The sequence below is a fragment of the Polypterus senegalus genome, unplaced genomic scaffold (assembly GCF_016835505.1).
Source record: "Polypterus senegalus isolate Bchr_013 unplaced genomic scaffold, ASM1683550v1 scaffold_625, whole genome shotgun sequence".
Taxonomy (NCBI): Eukaryota; Metazoa; Chordata; class Cladistia; order Polypteriformes; family Polypteridae; genus Polypterus; species Polypterus senegalus.
Genome location: NW_024380713.1, coordinates 12,081 through 23,950, shown reverse-complemented (window position 1 = coordinate 23,950; position 11,870 = coordinate 12,081). Strand labels below are relative to the sequence as shown.

Sequence of the window (11,870 nt, the reverse complement as noted above, 5' to 3'; positions counted from 1 at the left end):
ATTATATTATCAGCTGAACTGTTACTTTCCACCAGCACTGGTTGCTGCTGTACTGTGAGAAGCCCCACATACAGGTTAAATATGAATGGGTGGGGAAACTCCATTCATTATCTAACTTACTTTAATTGTCCCATTTGACTAGTGCTGAATTAGGGTCATGTTCAAAGCAAGTTAGGAGTATGAAATGATTTCTGTAGGTGTTTTGTTTTTTGGTAATTGTTTAGAAAATGAGAAAGGTCTTAACTTGGTTTTAATGTTTAAAAATGTTTTTGCATAGCTCTTTTGTTTGTGTTTGATCACTATCATAATCAGTGTCTGTGTACACTACATATCGAGAATACAATTTTAACAGGAACAAAGCCCCCGTGCCCCGTCATTTTAGCATGTACATGAAAGTTCCCTGAAATTATTAAAACAATTCTTTGATTGCTTTTCAAGATGTTTATTTTTTACATATAATCAACTGATTGCTGAACATATCTATTAGACTGTGAATGACAGTAAGTTAATAATGTTACATTTAATAATTAAAATCTTTATGGTATGTGAACCCTACAGATGGCTCAGAACAGAGGTGTGAAAGTGATGAAAATGTTTAGAATCCCTGTTTAGAACAAACAAGGTTTAACATAAACCCAGATATGTGTCTCTTTATTAAATTGAATTCTCATAACAGAATGATCAAGGAAAAATCCAAATTATCACAATAGCAGAGGAAGAAGTGATCCAGGGAGAATATGTAAGCATAGAAAATGTGCACATGTTTTCTATCTGTATGATTACTGTGGATTAAAGGGCATGAAACAGTGTTGTGAAAGCCATACAGTGGATTGCAAATACTAAAAACTGTATCTTGCATTAGGTTAGGTTTGCTTTATTTTATTTACTTACATACAATATTTACCACGAGTAGTTGATGCTAATGAAAAAGGGTAATTTTGCATTTAATTACTTCGACTTTAATGCAGCCTGCATCTTAAAGGGAGTGATGAAAGTTAACATTCTTCCACCTATTTTCAGAACGTACTTTTCCAGTAAGCAAGAAGAATAGCAATGGCCATATTACAGGATCCTAACCTGGACAAGCTGCCAGTCTATTAGTGGGGCAGATGCATACACAGGCTCCTTCATAACCGAATAATTTAATTCTGCTGATTCGTCATTCTCTTTTTCATCATCCATTATTTGAAATGTAAGCTTTTTACACTACAATCCATTTTCCATCCATCGTAAATTGCAGGACAGAGGCTGAAAATGCAGAAAGCAGTGCAGTGCAAGGAGATCAGCACCTTAAGTGAAAGTTTCAGCACTGACACCAAGTAACTATGTGTGGTCGTGTACACATGAGACCTTAATTATGATGTGCCTAAAGTAACTTGAAGATCATTAAGGTAACCGATTTTCCGCTGCTGGTCTGTCAAATATTTGAAGACGTGTTCTTCTGGCCAAATTATTTTAGGACTAATGAAAATGACAACACAGTTTTGTTACAGTTCATTTTGTAAGTAACAAAATGTAAGTTTCTTTTTGAGTGTTTTTGTGTGAAGTAAATAGTTACACCACATTGAACGGTGTTAAGAATGGAGGTCATTGTTTTTCACTTTAAAGAAGGCTATGAACGATGCTAGGTGAAACAGTTCAATTTGACATCCATCATTCACCACTATGTGGTACTGAGCTGATATTATTGTTCACGTGTAGAATAAAGGCCGCGAGCCCTGCGGGGACTGAAGGACCTTTTTAAAGATCTAAGCAGTGCTGTTTTTTCTCAAGCGCGCACGGGTAAATTGTCAATAACTCTCATATTTGAAAATAAAACCCCGTTTAGCAGCGTTATTTAAAAGTTCAGCTTTCAAACTTTAATATCGCTTGCGTCTTAAAATAACAAGCATTCAGTGAGTGGGAAGTGATAGCTTGTTCTTCCTTTTGATCTTAAGAAATGGAATGAATTAAGAAAAAAATGAGTCATAAGATTAATTGATGTATACGTCTTTATATTACTTTTCATTTGGGAAATCCCCATAGCATAAACAACTTTATTTTTAACCTCTATGAAGCACTGCAAGCTTCTTTTTCCATCGCTTTACTTTTCTTGAAGTGACTGCGATGGTGGAAATATGTTTATTTATTTATTTTTCAATGATTTTTATTTTGAATGGATATTGGAACAATGCACAAGAGATTACCTGTCTGATCTCAGTCATTAGTGGTTCCCTATGCGCCTGAACCAAGTACAGTAAGTCTTATTAAACATGCAGGAGGAAACAAAAGCTGGAGTCAGTAATAAAGTATTTACATGTTTTCAGATTTTTACTACAAATGTAACACTTTTAGGAATAAGACACAATGCGTACAAAAATATATCATTCATTCTAAAAAACGGATATTAAATTGCTTCAGTATTATACAGCCTGAAAAAGATGTTGGCATGATGTATACACGCAGACACAACAAGGCACCGCAGAAAAGCGAAACAAATAGCAAGCACTTATAACACTAACAAATACGTCTTTTCTTTCAAATAACTTAACGTTTCTTTCACAGTTATTGCAAATATATCTCTGTAGATTAAATCTTCTGGAGCGTCCAAGTTGTGAGAGACAGTCATGTCCGATTATGACGCAACAAAAGTCCGTTTCTTCTCGTTCCGTGCTTTTTACAAAGACACACATGTAAATTATAATACTAAGACAGAATGCTCCACTTTATTATAAGTATTATTTCAAATATCCCAATCTAGCTACTTTATTTTCAGAAAACGTTTAGTTCAAGATAATATGGCCAAAGTGCATTTTATAGTTTCTTTAAACATTGTGACCTGGGCACATTACGGGTATCATTGTGGAGGAAACGCAGCCCCCACAAACCACCTTGCATCGTCTCTTCTTGAGGGGGAGATCACCAGTCCTTTCTCGTGCTTCTCAGACTGCCCAAGCTTCTCAAGTGTAAAGCCCCTCTTCCCCTCGCAGGTCCTCGCTTTATTTATTTATTTATTTATTTTTTGTCCATTAGTTTAGTGTTTCCAATTTCAGTCTCTTCATACAGCTCGTGGGGGGCACCCCGTGAGTTGACCGCCCCCTGCAGCGCACATGACGCCCGTGGATGTGCTGACGCTGACCGCTCTGTCCGAGTGGTTGACTTGGGCGGCTGCCGATGAAGATTTCCTCTCTTTCTGGCGAAGGTGGATTTTCGTGTGCCGTTTTCTTTCGTCGCTCCTGGCGAACTTGCGCCCGCAGAAATCGCAAGCGAACGGTTTCTCTCCGGTGTGGGTCCGGATATGGGTGGTGAGGTGGTCGCTGCGGCTGAAGTTCCTCATACATATCCGACACTGGAAAGGTTTGTGCCCGGTGTGGATGCGGATGTGTCTTGTCAGCTCGTCCGACCGGGAGAACCTTCGATCACAGCCCTCTGCTGGGCAGGGATATGGCCGTTCATGGACCGGTGTCTTACTTGGACGGTTGGGGTACTTCCTGGGCCGCAGAATTGGTCTTAGAGGTAGATTCTGAGGACTGTATGCAGTAGGCAGTCGTGGCCCCTCTGAGGATGCCCCTACCATAAAATTCCGAATAGTGTTCAGGGGAGTCAGTGGTGGAGGCACCCTGATTGATTCAAGAGGGCATGGAAAGGGCTTGCGGTCAGGCATGGATGATGGAATCTCTCTCTGGCAGGGAGGCTGGAACAGGCTGGAGTAGTCCGGGATGATCGGGAACAGTGCGCTGTCCGTTGTAGGTTTAGGCGAAGAGTATGACGGCGGGGGATAGGAGATAGGACAGGTAGAGGTGGACAGAAAAGCCGAGGGGTCCTGGTACACGTCCCCACAGGCTGAATAAGGAGGTGGAGGTGAATAGATGTGGTCCATGTCGGGCTGGTTCTGTGCCATGGTGCAGCTCAAAGTACTGGAAAATGGATTTGGGGAGACTGAAGATGCTGGCGATGAAGATGATGAGGAAGGCTGGGTCATACCCACACTCACAATGTTGATTATGCTCTCTGGGTTCCAGTTGGCACCGGGATACTGAGAGTCAATAGAAAATTTGCCCATGTAAGTGAAGGTCTGATTGCGGGGTGCCGAAGGGGGCGTGAAGCTGCTGTTATAAGGCAACTCGAGGGGCCTTTTCTCTGTGCTCATATCCACATTGACTATGCCATCTGTAAAGACAGATAAAAAATGATGTTTAAATATAGGCATTCAACAAACAATAAAAAAAAAAAACAGTTCCTGTAATGAAGGAAATGCGCTTTACCACCCATGCGATTAGTCAGTGCAGCAAAGTATTTGAAATTGCCGCTAACACCCCTATAACCGAACTTAGTAAACGAGGATACAGGATGCGCTGAAAGCAAGAAGAGTCGCTGCGCTTCTGAAACTTCTGCGTAAACAATCTAGCACGTTGCTCCCTGGCATCCGTAAACAGACGGTTAACAACATTCAGACGGTAATGACGTTCAGAAACAGAGGCATAAAACCAGTCATGCCACGAAACCTATGTACACCGAGCGCAAGACAGAGGAAGCTTAGCATACAGAATAGACACAGGTGTTGCTTACCTCCAGGAACTCCGTTAATGTGCTCGAAGTGCCCTCCTAAGTCTGTGTTGGGGAAGATGGCAACTGATGCCGGTAAAGTTGCGATTTCGTCCACCGAGTAAACGCTCTCAGGGATCTGGTGCACAAAACTGCTAAGAGTTACGGGGGTTTTCTCTATGGTTTTGGCAGTCATCATTTACCCTGCGCTAGAAGCTTTGCACAGCTTGTAGTGTGCAAATAAATATTCACTGTAGTATTTACCGCCTTATTTTCTTTACCTCGCCGGAAAACTGTTATCTTAGTCTAGCTGTCATAGAGAAATAAATCTCCAGAATCAGTTGAGGCTGTAGTGTAAATACAACAAATGATTCTCCCAACAGCAGGTCTGTTTGATCAATGCGTGTGTCTGTGAGGTACTATGTATTTATGGGGAGTCTTTCAATGATCTACTACGTCACTGACCATAAAAGGACTGAAGAAAAAAAAAAAACTTGGGCTGGGCGGGCAGCAGTTGTGACGAAACGTAAAATACTTTCAATGGAGAACACGAGCACGTTCATTTCCCTTCATGCTGTGCTTCGTGTTTGGAAAAAATGTATATAGTTACATGGATATAAATATTTATATAGCATTTTTATTTTCAGCATTGGTTATTTATTCCATACTGTGAAAGATGACATTTCTTCAAGTAAAAGTTTGTCGATTGCTGAAATGCTTCGTTACTACAAGGAATTCCGGTTGGATGCCCACTCCATAAATGGTACTAATCCGGTAAATTAGGGCACGGCCCCTGTTCAGATAAGGAATCTGTTCCGGAAAAAAGAGTATCGGAAAACAACGAGATTTGCCGAGCGTGTACAGCAAAACCGCTCAGTTGGTTACCTGCCAGAAAACCACAAAAGTTTAAAAGGCACCCTGACGGAATGTCATCTTTTCTGAATTAGTGGTGGAAAATGATCTAATTTAAATGCTTCTGGAAACTATATGTTCTATTTATACAGTAAAGGAAACTGTATCATTTGTTCATTTATGAAATACACTGTTTGGACGTACAGTTTTTTAATATAGTCCCAAACATTTTTTTTTTTTATTTACGGTGATGATTTATAAAACGAGCCTTGCTTGCATTTTAACCAAGATGATCAGCATCATTAAATTTGTAGTGTGTCTTGCATGGGGGGTGCTTACGTGCTTGTGCTCTGGGATGGCCTGGCGCCCCGACCAGAGTGTGTTCCCGTCCCTTTCCCGAAATATTCACTTGTAATGCGCTCTGTGCCCTTCGACGAACTGTCTCCCCTTTCAGGGCTGCTTCCCACTTTACGCCCGACGATGGCGACTCCGCGCCCCTGAAGTGCTTGAAAACTAATGGATGCTGGACTTGCTCAGAAAATGGAGGAGTAAACAAGAATTGTGCTATTTATTAACCAAACCACATTTTCACACCTAAAGTCACTTTACATCAGTATATTTTACATAATAGTTTTTGTTTATGTTTTTTTTTTCTGGGGTCTGATCCTGCCTCAGTTTTAAACTACTGTTTATTAGTCTCTGTTTCCTGCGTAGTGGGGATAAAATGGCTAATTTTTTTAAGCGTTTTCATTAACTGCATGCTGATATCGTTCCAAAACATTTCCCATTGCCAAGTATTCAAAAAAAAAAAAAACAGGATAAACTGCACATTATTAATATTATTACACGACCCAACAAATGTCCAATTCCGTGTGTGTTGCGCGGTTCTCAATTATTTCCTCTAGCCCGGTAAATATCCTGGGATTAGTCGGGCCGGAGTTGATTATCTCACTGTTGCCATCCGGTGGCTACAGGTGAAACTGTAACGGCATACTTAAAGCGACAAGTCAGACTGCCGATCGGTAATTAAACTGAAAGGAAAAATAAGGTGAACTTTTTAAAAAAGCAGCGCATATATGATCCGCCATATTACAATATTCCGGGTGTTTTAAAAGTGAAATTAGCTTTACGAAACAAGAAACTTTAACTATTCGAACGCAATCACGTATACATACCAATCACAGAATAATAAGGAACATAAGATTAAAATATTCCACGGTCAAGGAAGCAGTGCTGTAAAGCTGCTAAAGATCTTACCACCAAGAAGCTAAAAATAGAGATCATTCCAGTGAAAGTGCCGAAAGGATAACTACAGTATTTAAATGCTTGAAAAAAAAAAAAAATCTTCGGGCATTTGTAAGCAAAATTTTCCGTAGGTTGACAAAGTTAAGTGTTAATACATGGGGAGGGGGTGTCGAGAGGGGGCGGAATATTGTTTCCATCGGAGTGCACAATTTATGTAAATCACAACATTGCTAAACACATAAATCTATGTAACTGTATAATTAGGTTATAACTCGACTTTAAATGTTATGGTTAATGCCGAGTCTTTTTCTTTGTATTCCTCACATTCTTTTGTTTAGTAAAGCCTTCTTGCTGAAGGCCACCAGTATATACGACAAGCGTCGAAATCGTATTTATTATTACAGTTCACAGGATCAAAGCTCCTCAACGCTTCAGTTAAAAGCCATTTGGGCTTCTTTAATTTTCCAGCATTTTGAAAAGAAAACTGAGCACAGCAATACATAACTAATGTCATTTATGGATTCGAAAAGTATACTTGCAATTCCAAGATACAGTATTAAAATATGACTATAAAAGGGTAAAGGCATGTAACATAACACTTCCTAGGAGCGGACAAAGGCATATGACTTTAATAAATAAAATACGGCAAAAGGGCTTCTTTCTGCAAAGAGCTTTTTATTTTGAAGAAGAAGCAGAAAAAAGGGGGAGTTAAATCAATAACAAGACGGTTAACATAACTTGGTAAAATTAAATTGGTGAATAATGTTTGTTTTAGTGACCCCACTTTTTTCATTAGTCGTTATTGTACAACGTTCAGTGTCGGGAGTAAAAAATCTCCTATTTAACGAAACGAGATTAATGCACAAAATTGTGTCTTCTCGTTTGTCAAACGGCCTGTATTCCTGCGTTATTCTGTCATAATGGATTTGCTGTGACACAGGATTATCGGTGTCTGAGATTAGATGTTATTACATTATCTGTAACTTTTAATATCTATCTATCTATCTTGTTCTGTTTAGACACATCTTAAACGTAATTTTCCATTTAGAACATTAGTGTAGGTATATTGAAAATAACAAAAATCTTTATCCACTTCTATTACTTAGTCCTTTTCAGTTTCTGTAGTTCTTTTTTTCTCCTCTTCTCAAAACTCTTCAGTTAGTCTTTTGTAACACAAAAATAATAAACGCTATGATTATATCGACGGTGTTTTAATATAAACTACTGTTAAGTCTTTTGATCATTTAACGCCTCTTTTCCAATAATTACGGTTCTGGGTGAGTTTTTGATTTATTCATTTTTATCCTTACGCAACTACAAATATTTCGTACAGCAGACATTTAGTGCCTTTGTAGATCACAGCATTTTCTAGTTTACTCTTACTTAAATGATGGTATTTTACAGCATAAACTGCATAAAGTCATTGGGTCCAAACTTGAAAATTCGGAGAAATCGCTTTTTAGACTGTCAACGCGGTGTGATGCAAGAGCCATTAAGAGGCCGCCGAGTGCTGAGTCAGGCTCGAGCAGTGTCGACACATCTGGACGCACGCACATTTTATCCTACTCCTCCCAGAGTACCGCAAAACGCCGTGCTGGTCACTGTCCTTTCGCGACGTTTTCATTGAGAAGCTGCAGGTCTCGGCAAAAGTTACTTACACAATTCATTTAATGCACGTAAATGCCAAACACAGGAGATCTGAACTTATAGTCTGAGCGAAAGCCACCCGCTTCTCAAAAGTGAACCTGTTTTATTTTCATTTTCAGAAAGACATGCCAATCTCAGATGAAGTTGTAACTCACAGTTACTCCCGTTTTTGAAACGATTAAAAACATAAAACGAATGGAACTGGAAAATTATAAATACAGTACCTTGTCTTATTTTTTGCTGCTAGTTTTCACTTTTAATTTCTATACATATGTTACAAATGTTCTGAAAATAAACAAATGCACGAAAATAAACAAACAAATAAATTCATACGTACATAAATCCTTATACATTGTTAGCACTCCAGGAAAAATTACGCTTTTATTTACTCGAGTAGTTCATTTTATCGTCCATTTTCAATGCAAAAATAACCAAAAAGTGTCTTAGACTACGATTCTTAATGTTAATTCTTAATATTATTGCGTCTGGTATTTTTTATTCTTTATAGTTTATCAGATGTATGTCTGTATTTGTTTAAACGAAAAAAATAAGAACTTCGACTCGCTTAAGGAAAAATGATAGTTCGCTTCTGCTGGTCCTATGGCTTTGGTTTTGTGGTGATGTCTGTGGCTCAGCTCCGTGGGCGTCCGTGAATGCCTTTCCCATTCCCGTTCCCATGTTAAAAAAGATCCCACTAATGACAATAGTCCAGCTAATGGAGAAATCTTACTCTCCCTGTCCTCACCCCCACACTTTCCTGCTTCCTAACTTAAATCGATGTGGTAAAGGTAGCCCGCTTACCATCATTGCATAAGTGGACAGGACAAAATGAAATACCGAAGGAGAAAGTTAAATTGTGCACTCCGGATCATCATCACAACGTCAGAAGAGCTTCAGGATGTGTCCGCGTTCCGTAACTGGGGTACCATAAACCGTGCGAAGTCACACCATAAACCGTGCGAAGTCACAGTTAGAGTCTTTCATCTCTCATAAATACATAAAATCAATAAAGTATACCCCCGCCTGTCGAATGTATGTCTTTAATAACAAGCTCTGAATTTATTTTAGGTTATTTTATAAAAGTATACGCTTTAACGGATCATTATTTATGTCTACCTTTCTTTTACCGGGCCAAAAAGAAACACATAAATAAATAAATGCCCATTCTTAATTTGTTCTCCTTATAGCGTTTGCAATTTCACAGCGGTTTCTCAGTGGGGCCGTGACATTTTCCCACCAGGACACTGTTCTCTGATAGGCTGGAATAAAATAGCTCTGGTTTTATTCCCTAACCACGATTTTAAGATCATTCATATATAGAGGAATTACAACTCCACATTTTTCGAAAGCCTGTATGAACTATGAAAATATTTCTTTTGAAATTAAAACAGGAAATGGGTAATTTGTTATGTTGCTCCTGGGAAAATAATTACAAGCATCATCAAAGAAGAATCGCTGCTTTACTTTCTGTGTCCGTGTAATCCGTCCGGCTGCAGTGGAAAACGGCGTAGCTGTAGCAAAAGTATCAGGTTATTTTGTGCTGATCGCGTATGTCCCGATCATTTCTTTTTCTTTCTAACGCAGCTAAACGGATCCTATAGAACTTTTTTACTGAATAATAATAATAATAATAATGAAAACATCAGTTACAGCATAATTTTCGAACTAAAAAGCAATACATAGGGAAACGTAGGAGATGATAGATAGATAGATAGATATGAAAATCTGTGTATAAGATGAATAGATATGTAAGACACTATATAAAATTAATAAATATATTTGAAAATCCTTGTACAAAATTAATAGGCAGTCACTATATATGAGAGAGAGATAATGGATGGATGGCATAGCTCATAAATGCATATTCTGTGCTTGCCAAATAATATTGCAAGTACACAAAAGTATTTTATCAAATTTCTTAAATGTTCTTTTAATTGATGAAAACGGACAGCACCTGGTTAAACATTTTCCCTGTGTCTATTAATAATAATAATACTCCATTTTAGTGTAATGTGTTTCACCCCACAAAATAATGTCAGCAGTGAAATCAGCTCCTTTACAATGAAATGTAAGATGTAATACATCTTGCCTGAAGAAGGGACCTGAGTTGCCTCGAAAGCTTGCATATTGTAATCTTTTTAGTTAGCCAATAAAAGGTGTCATTTTGCTTGACTTTTCTCTACATTCATAATGGCTAACACGGTACAACAACCTAGTACTAATGAAATGTAAGAAAGTGGAGTCACTCCAACGGAGTTAGTCCCATACTTGTAATGTCTAAAGTGAGCACTCTGTGCCATATCTTAAACAGAAAGTTGTCCTCTTGGCATGCCAAAGCAAAATAAATTTATTGACAAGCATTTCCTTTTCTGCTGTGTTTTTATACAGCTAAGCAGAATGAAACATACAAAGACAAAACGAGCAAAAACACAACAAATATATTTTAAAAACATATTGGTCCTATCTAAACTCCCCGAGGTCAGCCCTGCTTTGTCAGCTGCATACTTTCCCCACTTCTTTACCATATTCCCTCTATCTTTCTTTTTCTTTATGATGTCTTGTCCCAAGCTTAACCCTAAAGCTAAGCTCACTGGGAGTGTGGTATAAGGTAACCATTTAGAATGTTAATGGAGACTGCATCATGGTGTTAAGCTGCCCCAGTCATGCTTGAAGCCGCTCTAAGTTAATACTTTTGCCATAAGTGCTGTCATTTAACCCTACATCATGCAGTCCACTTTTAGGACAGTAATCTTACTGAGGCCCTCTAGTGCTCAGATATTCTATCTGCTGTATTTTCAGTGCATTATAGTTTTCATTGTCTTCAATTTTCTCATTGCAGGGTGTCATCCAAGGCCATACCCAAATTCAACCTTTAAACCCTTTTATAAAGTATAACTATAAACTCCTTGTCTGTTACAATCAATTAAACAAGAATTTTTCTGTGCCCGTACATATACTTACATTTCTAAAAAGTATAAAGAAACATAGTGAGTTCATGTATAGGGGCTAATCATTAAGCATCTTTACTGGCAACTAATGTAGCATCCTCTGAACATTGTGTATTGCATTTTGTCATTTATCATATGGCATTCATGGTCAAAGATGGCATGTTATTTACTAAAAGGAAACACAAATGAAAATTTTTTCCACACTGAAAAACCCAGCATGTGTGCTTGAGATGGAGTAGTCATATACAGGTGAGAGAAAAGTGTGGTGGAGGGAGGACAGGAGATGAAAGGAATGAATGGTCAGAGTTGCTGCATACAGTAGAGAATGAGTGACCTAGAGTCCCAGCAATGTTTTGAGAAGATGGCATATAGGATATCCCTAAGTTTTGAAGGAGGACTAGATGGTCCGATTCCAGTGTGTACTAACAGAGTAGGCTCAGTAGTCTACCTCTTGACCCATCTGAAGTAGTTAATTACAGGCCAGGGCTTTCTATTTATAACACTGGAACCTGTTGTCTCTAGCAAAATCTCTTCCTTTCTTCTACAGAACAGACTGCTTGATCCTAATCAGTCAGGATTCAAGAAGGGCCACTCTACGGATACAGCTTTACTCACCATTGTCAACACGTTATGACAGGCCAGAGCTACCAACAT

The 11,870-nt window shown here is 38.6% G+C and overlaps 1 protein-coding gene across 1 annotated transcript; it reads right to left on the bottom strand.

Annotated features, from left to right (window-relative positions):
• Positions 1 to 546: 546 nt before the first annotated feature.
• Positions 547 to 4,909, bottom strand: egr2b (early growth response 2b). Its single transcript, XM_039742779.1, has 2 exons — positions 4,549 to 4,909; positions 547 to 4,149 (listed from the first exon to the last, which is right to left on the bottom strand). Exons 1-2 carry the CDS (start codon positions 4,721 to 4,723, stop codon positions 3,038 to 3,040), a joined length of 1,287 nt encoding a protein of 428 aa, XP_039598713.1. The 5' UTR covers positions 4,724 to 4,909; the 3' UTR covers positions 547 to 3,037.
• Positions 4,910 to 11,870: the final 6,961 nt, after the last annotated feature.